Source organism: Gekko japonicus, unplaced genomic scaffold (assembly GCF_001447785.1).
Source record: "Gekko japonicus isolate JY-2015 unplaced genomic scaffold, Gekko_japonicus_V1.1 scaffold622, whole genome shotgun sequence".
Lineage (NCBI taxonomy): Eukaryota > Metazoa > Chordata > Lepidosauria > Squamata > Gekkonidae > Gekko > Gekko japonicus.
The window spans coordinates 664,115-672,498 of record NW_015175988.1 but is presented as its reverse complement, the minus strand read 5'-3'; the positions used below and the strand labels follow the sequence as shown (position 1 = coordinate 672,498).

At 43.9% G+C, this 8,384-nt stretch overlaps 2 protein-coding genes across 2 annotated transcripts in view; one reads left to right on the top strand and one right to left on the bottom strand.

The window, feature by feature from the left end:
• PPAT (phosphoribosyl pyrophosphate amidotransferase) overlaps positions 1–8,347 on the bottom strand; it is a 60,845-nt gene extending 52,498 nt beyond the window's left edge. Inside the window, exon 1 of the mRNA XM_015426330.1 lies at positions 8,128–8,347. Coding sequence (XP_015281816.1) covers positions 8,128–8,255 — 128 coding nt within the window. The 5' untranslated portion in view covers positions 8,256–8,347. The remainder of the gene's footprint in view (positions 1–8,127) is intronic.
• Positions 1–8,384, top strand: part of PAICS (phosphoribosylaminoimidazole carboxylase; phosphoribosylaminoimidazolesuccinocarboxamide synthase) — a 26,473-nt gene that overhangs the window by 3,833 nt on the left and 14,256 nt on the right. The gene's annotated exons all lie outside the window — the stretch shown is intronic.

Here is an 8,384-nt window from a genome sequence, read left to right as displayed (position 1 = left end):
AGCCTAATTGCCAACAAGCTGTTTTATTTATTTATTTATTTATTTATTATTCAAATTTGTACCCCGCCCTCCCTGCAATGCAGGCTTAGGGCGGCTCACAATCAATACGTAATACATAAATACAGTTAAAAACGACATAAAATCATATAAAAACAATTCCATTGTTATTACTGTTACATAATTGCAATTGATTTGTTACATAATTGCAACTGCTACAAAATGCTGGGATTGATTATTCAGGATGGCTTAACTCGATGTACTCTCTGAAAGTCGTTCTGCTCTGGATCTCCCTGAGGCACAGGTTAGGTGTTAAGATCCAAGATGTTAAGGACCAAGAGCCAGGGCTCTAGAATAGTGGTGGCTCCCTAACTAAAAGCCTGGTGGAAGAGCTCTGTCTTGCAGGCCCTGCGGAACTTGGGTTTCCTATATACATATACAGTCCACCTATTGCAGTGGCTATCTATATTTTCAGACTGTTCCAGGGTCTCAGATTATCAAGATGTTTAAAGTACACAACAGCTGGTGTGTTCATGATTATACTATGTTTATTCAGTTTCCCAGACACTTTAAGCAACAGTGGGGAAAAAGTGGACTTCTACAGCAGACCACATAGAAATTTGCAACATTCTTTAGAATGGGGCATACTAAAAAATACATCTTACTGTCTGGTTACAGGATACTAACAGAGTGGCACTTATACCAAATTCCCCATTTTCCTAAAACCTATACATCCAGTCCTGACTAGTAAAGACAGCAGTATCCTAAATAAAAGAGTCATCTCATCATTTGATTATGATAAAATACAATCTTAACATATATAAGAAGAGCCCTGCTGGATCAGACCAATAGTCCATCCAGTCCAGCATCCTGTCTCACACAGTAGCCAAACAGTTCCTCTGGATGGCCAACAACAGGGCATAGAGCCTGAGGCCTTCCCCTGATGTTGCCTCCTGGCTCAGGGATTAAGAGGAATAGTGCCTCTGAATGTGGAGGTTCCCCTCAGTCATTATGGCTAGTAGCCATTGATAGACTAACCCTCCATGAATATATCTAATCTCCTTTTAAAGCTGTTTATTCCTGTGGCCATCACTATATCCTCTGGCAGCAAAATCCACATCTAAAATGCTACTTGCCAATTCTGATCAGGTGAACATATCCAGAATATTGCTTGCCACTACACATCAATGGTTTGGAAAGATGTTATTAAGTACTTTCCAATATGAGCAATTTCTACTATTTAAAGATCACCGACAGCTTACAAGCAGAATTTTCTGAAAAACCGAAAACTAAAATGAGGATTAGGGGTATGCAACTGAAAAATCATTTTTTTAAATTCCATATCGGGAAGTTGGGAAGGGCATGATTATCATTTAAGTATCAGGAGAACTGTTATTGTTCCAGAAATATCAGAACAATACTGCCAATATTTAATTAGAGCTATAGTCATGTAGGGAGCTGCGGTGGCTCAAGTGGTTAAGACGCTGAACTGCAGGCTGTGGAAGGTCAGTAGTTCAGCAGTTCGAGACCCGAGTTGCCGCATGACGGAGTGAGCCTCCCGTCTCTAGTTCCAGCTCCTACCAACCTAACAGTTCAAAAGCAAGAAATTGCAAGTAGATAAATAGGTACCACTTCAGTGGGAAGGTAACAGCCTCCAGGACTACTATCCTGATATCATTGGGAGTGGTAATATCTGAATCAGGAATTGTGTTGATGAGGCAGGAGTAGTATCAGATATTGCAGTTCAGATATCTGAAATACTGGACATTTTATTTTGTTGGCAATTTCTGACTGCATACCCCTAATGTGTATTCTAAACAAACATTAAATTCTATGCTAGGGAAAAAATGTCATTGCCCTAACATTTGAAAATATCCTATTGGAAGAAATTTGTCCTTAATAGTTTTCTAACTTCAAGCCCATAAGAGAGTAAGAACATGGGAATGTAAGAGCCCTGCTGTATCAAACCGTCCAGTGAAGCATCCAGTCTCTCACGGTGGCCAGCCAGTTACTTTGGAGGGCCAACAACAGGTCACAGAGGCAAACATTTCCCCCAATGTTACCCCTGACACTGGTATTCAGAGGTTTACTACCTCTGAATGTGGAGGTTCTCTTTAGTCATGGCTAGTAGCCACTTGTAGACCTCTCCTCCAAGAATGTGTCAATAAAACAAGGCAGAATAGTATTAAAGTACTGGTAATCAGATTCTAAATGCTTTTGAAGAAACAAGTCCGGCTGATTGAAGCATAATAAGCAGGCTTCCTTCCTAGTAAGTACTGCCTAAGATTGCAATCCTGTGCTTACTGACTCAAGAGTAACTTCCTTTGAACTCAGTGGGACTCATTGTACTTTCCATGTAAGCATGGACAGGATCAGGCTACCATCTTATGCACAGCTACTCAGCAGTAAGCCCCATCAGTCTTAATGGGACTTGCTTCTGAGTAAACAGCAAGCTGCTAGACCTATTGAAAATAATATATAAAAGTAGTTATAACCAGGCACAAGAGAACACCTTGCATAAGCAGTCTGCAGGCAAGTTCTCCATTTGTTTCAGTGGGACTCAGAAAAGATTTTGAAGGCAAGGCAATGCACAACTTATTTATTGCTTGGCTGATTTACATTATTGATATCCTGCTTTTCACTCCAGTGGGAACTCAAAGCGGCTTGTATTCTTCTCCTTTCCTCCATTTGATCCTCACAATAACCCTATGAGGTAGGTTAGGTTGAGAACCTGTGAGTGGCCCAAGGTCACCCAGCAAAGCTTCCATGACAGAGTGGGGATTGGAAAGCTGGGTTTTTTCACATCCTGGGTCAACACTTTTAACCACTACACCACATTGGCACTCACCTCTACTGGTAGCAGGAGCTCCTTTGCATATTAGGGGACACACCCCTAGTGTAGCCAATCCTCCAAGAGCTTACAGAGCTCTTCTTACTGGGGCTACTGTAAGCTCTTGGAGGATTGGCTACACTAGGGGCGTGTGGCCTAATATGCAAAGGAGCTCCTGCTACCAGTAGAGCCCCACCAGGCCTCATCTGTAGATATCTCACAGGTCGTTCTTTACATAGAAATGTTTATATAGCACCAAGAGGAAACGATGTAAACCTTACCTAATGTGATCTTACAGTATAACTCAGTTAAGCACTTCTCGGTGGGCAGATTTAATGCTTAAATATGCTACTTATTATTCTGCCTTTTATAACTATGATCTGTCCTGACCCTATCTGTATCCACTACCAGGATTTAAGAGCTTAACACTGGCTGGCTGGCTGGCTGGCTCCCTTGCCTCATCGCTTCATACCCCATACACTGTACAATGCATAAACTGGACAAGCACTGAGGCAGACCATTGTTATAAGAGACAACGCAATCATAAAATTAGTTAGTATGAGATTTATCAAACCTTGCTTCTGTTCTGTCTCTGAGACAACTAAAGAAAATCCTTTTGCATATCGAAATAATAGAATAGAATTTTTATTCTTAACCTGAATAAGAGAAAAGCTCTGACTTAAGATAATAATTATTATCATATATGGTCGTTGTATAGCTGTAATTTTAGTTAGTGTGTAGTTTTGTAGGATTTATTATTATTAAAAAGAAAAAGAAAATCCTACGTGCTCTGAAGTCTTCTGGTAATTTAAAAAGGGTACATTTATATATTTCATATTAATACCTGCATCTGAGATTGTTTTGTGTGTGTTTGGTGGGGTGGTGCACAGGGCATATACATAAATCATGTGGCTCTTTTGTTTACTGGTAATATCAAATGTGGCTCTCCATCGGTCGCGGATTGAGTACCACTGCTCCAGGGCCTAATGAAAGAATCTAAACTACATGAACGATCTAGTATTAAAGCTGTTTATGGCCTCACACTTACAAGCAACGAAAAAGGTTGGCCTATTAGCTTTTTAAAACTTAGATCTATATAACGTAGAACCTAATCCTAATTGCATAGTTCACACATGAACTTCATAGCGAAAAGGTGCACTAGAATTATCCCGCTTGCAATGAAATTCAATGTGCAAACTGTTTCATCATCCTTACAAGAGGCAAGAAGAAGAAATTGGATTTATACCCTACCATTCACTCGGGAGTCTCAGAGCGCCTTACAATCTCCTTTCCCCTCCCCCTCCCCACAACAGACACCCTGTGAGGTAGGTCGTGAGAGAACAGCTCTGAAAGACCTTGTAACCAATGCTCCCTCTAAGCTGTGGAGTCATTTGAGCAAAAATTCTGCTTTGTGAGCTACTGGCCTTAAAGTTGTGAGCGAGCAATTTGGCTACTGCATAAATCAGATTGCTCTGGAGCCCTCCTTCCTGAGCGAAGACAAAAATGTGTGAGCCAAAGGCTAAAAAACTGTGAGCTAGCTCACACTAACTCAGCGTAGAGAGAACACTGCTTGTATCTGACCCAAGGTCACACCAGCAGCAGCTGCATGTGGAGGAGTTGGGTATCAAACCCGGTTCTCCCAGCTCAGAGTCCCCCGCTCCTAACCACTACACCAAACTGGTGTATCTAATCATGTGGGCCACTGTGGCCTTATTAAGAGTTAAGTGATGCTGAATAAGAAAAAGCAAATTCGCTTCACTAAGAGCGCAGTGCTGGAGACCACAGAATAAGCCAGTGTGGCAGAGTGGTAAGACTAGGGCCCAGGGTATCCAGAGTCAGATCCCCACTCTGCCATGGAAGCTCATTGGGTGACTTTGGGCCAGTCACATGCTGTTAGCGTAACCTACCTCACAGGGTTGTTGCGAGGGCACAACGGAGGAGAGGACGTCACACCAGCAGCAGCTGCATGTGGAGGAGTTGGGTATCAAACCCGGTTCTCCCAGCTCAGAGTCCACGCTCCTAACCACTACACCAAACTGGCTCTTAAAGACAGTATCTAATCATGTGGGCCACTGTGGCCTTATTAAGAGTTAAGTGATGCTGAATAAGAAAAAGCAAATTCGCTTCACTAAGAGCGCAGTGCTGGAGACCACAGAATAAGCCAGTGTGGCAGAGTGGTTAGACTAGGACCCAGGGTATCCAGAGTCAAATCCCCACTCTGCCATGGAAGCTCATTGGGTGACTTTGGGCCAGTCATATGCTGTTAGGTTAACCTACCTCACAGGGTTGTTGCGAGGGCAAAATGGAGGGGAGGAGGAGGGGAGGAGAATGATGTAAGCTGCTTCGGGACCCACTGGTGAGAAAGGCGGAGTATAAATGAAGTAAATAACAGAATGCTCCCTTGATGAAAGCAATGATACAGAAAGCCAGAATAGACACTAGACAGACAGATCCCCAACATGATGGGCAGCTGTGTTAGTCTGTCTGTAGCAGTCTTTAAGGTGCTACTGGACTGATCCTCATCATGTTACCTCTAAAGTGGTGGTGGGAAGTGCCATCAAGCCACAGCTGACTTACGGCAACCTCACGGGGCTGTCAAGGCAAGAGACGTTCAGAGGTGGTTTGCCATTGCCAGCCTCCGTATCATGACCCTGGCATTCCTTGGTGGTCTCCCATCCAAATACCAGACAGGGCTGACCCTGCTTAGACAAGACTGGGTTAGCCTGGGCATTTATGTCTCAGCAAATTCAATTAGGATTAGCCTGTTCATGATATCTCGGGTGTTCAAGATATGCAAACAGTGTGGCTATTATAATCTAGATGAACCTGCACAATTGACACATCACCTGCCTTAAATGAGACAATGCCAGGAGTGAAGGTAGAAGTTAAGGATTAATGTGAGTAAAGAGGATGGGGGTGGGCAGGAAGGCCTTAGGCAGTTGTAGGTGCAAACTAGAGTGAACCTGTCATTAAAGCACAGGGTGCTTCAGGTGGAAGGGAAGGAAAGTCTCCTTTTTTGCTAAATGAATAAAATGTGAAGAGCCATTCTGTCTCAAGAACCCAAATGTCTTAAATTGTCTAGAATGGTTTTTGCTAGAGGAGTAACGAAATGTGTGCTACGGATCTCTGCATCCTTATTCAAAAGTAGTCTCCATGAGATTAATAATGTTTACTCCCAAGTATGTATGCACAGACGTAGAGTGTTCAGATGCTTACAGCTTTTAAGCCAGGCAACAGGAAATACTTTTTTTTGCCACAGGGTTTTATTGTTGCTGTTTTGGGATGCAAGCAGCTTTCTCTCCCAGTCTCGGTACTTCTATTTAGGTGAGCGAAGATCTGGGGGAGGATCACCTTCCAAGCAAATGAGGTTGTAGATGATCACTGCTCAGATTCAGAACACAAACCCATTTGTATGCAATGAACTGTAGGATGAAAAGCTATATAAAAAACATGGAAACTGGAGTGACAAAAAGAGCCAATATAGGGCAGATAGGAGTCTATTGACACATTTAATTTAATGGGATTTAGCAGATTGTACCTTAACAAAATTTATTCCAGGATAAACTTTTTGAGTCAGTTAATTTGATCAGATGCAAAGGAGTAGATACCCATTATAACTGAGCTTTCATATTCAAATAGAAGGGAGGAGGGAGACAGGCTTAAGAGAAATCGGTTTGCTCAGAGTGGGTTGCCCTTAACTGTTTTTAGATAGTAGGAAAGAGTAAGAGTCCAGTAGCTCTTTAAAGACTAACAAAATCTGTGGTAGGTTTCATGAGTCACAGCTCACTTCTTCAGATGCCTCTAGAATGCAGTCCATCTGCCCTATACATTGGAAAGTGGAGTGATTTCAGTTGGCAAATGACATTAGCAGGTGAATGACAATAGAAGGTGTGATTGGATTAGGGGTGATATGCAGAGAGGTAGTAGGCGTGGAGAAATCAGCATTGGTAATGAGACAGAAAACCTAGGTCTCCATTCAGTGCAGGTGGAAGCATTGTCTTGAGCATATCAGTTGCAACTCAGCAGTTTTTAGATAGGCAAAGTAGGATTAACAGAGAATCTAGTCCAAGATAAGGCAGCTAGGAAGCGAAGCAATGTATCAGCAGACAGGCCCTTGACTGTTCAGACTGTTTCCTCCCTGTTATAATTCGGTTGTTATGCCAATAAAGGTTGTTTGTTTGTAGTGCGAGATAAACTGATACAATAAGAAGTTACAGAAGGATAGGCAAGGCAATAGCACCTAGAACGGGGGCGGGGGGGAATCCCAGCTCCCTGTTAAGACCATTGTGAATATAAAAGCATAAATCCAATAAATGTACACTCTAACAAGAAGTTACATATTAGATGAAGTGAGCTCTGATACCCCAAAACTTATACTAGAACATGTTTCTTGGCACTGGAGCATAAAGCAAGAGTCCTGTGGCACTTCAGAAACTAGCAAAATTTATTCCAGCACACTCTTCTGTAAGTCAGAAGAACTCATTTCATCAGAAGCTAGCAAACTCCAATTTTGCAAGAGCATAAAATGGAATAGAAGTCATCCTTTTCCAAAATGCCACAGACCCACCTGGAATTCACAAATGTAGGAGGCTCAGTGGGCTGTATACTGTCTTCATCCACAAGAAGTACCATAGTTTCCCCCCCACAGGTGAAACAGCCCATCACCACTTTACCCTAGAGGTATCTGCTAGCTTTCCAGTGAACTATAAAAGAGTTCCAGATGCGTAACTAAACACTAGGATTTGTGGCCAGCGGATAAGATCACGCAACACTGAACAAGGCAGTCATAAGACTAGACCACTGAGATCTGATGTCAACATTATAAACATTTGAGCCAAGTATCCGATCAGTCGTATCCGGCATCCCCACTTGAAGACTAATTAATCGCACCGATAAGTCCAGAATGAAGCGAACAAACTTCCGTACAGGGCTGCACTTTAACCTGCAACCTACCGAATATCTCTTAAGAGGACGAGGAAACGGCCAGCGGCAGTGGTCTCCGTTTCCAGCCCTGTTAGCAAAAAAGTTCCCTGCAGAATTAACTTAGTTTTATTCCCATGCACAGGGACCGTCTTGACCTTTCTTTACCGCAGCTCCCAGCAGAGAGAGAGAGAGACCTATCCTGTCCATATTTACTCGGAAGCAAAACCCCACTCCCTCGATTCAAAGAACCTGACTTCCGAAGTCCGCGCGTACAAGGCTGGGACCTTTGGTGCGCCTTCCCGTCCGCAGCAACACCCCACTGCCGGGAATCAGGCCCTCGGGCCCGTTTCCACTCCCTCCCCCCACCCCCGCCTTCCCTGTGCTGCAAGCCCACCAGTCCCAGCGTGATGACATGGGGCACGTCCAGCTCCGAGGGCCACACGCCGGCGGCGATGCAACCGAACACGCCGCATTCCTCCCCGATGCCCAGCTCCTCCAGCTCCATGCCGCCCGCGCGAAGCACGTGTTGTTGCTACTGTTGCCGCTGCCTGTGTGTCTGCGGGGCAGGAAAGGAGGCGGAGGCCTGGAGCAGCAGCAGCAGCGGCGCGAGCTCCTCTACGCCCACTCTCCCCCC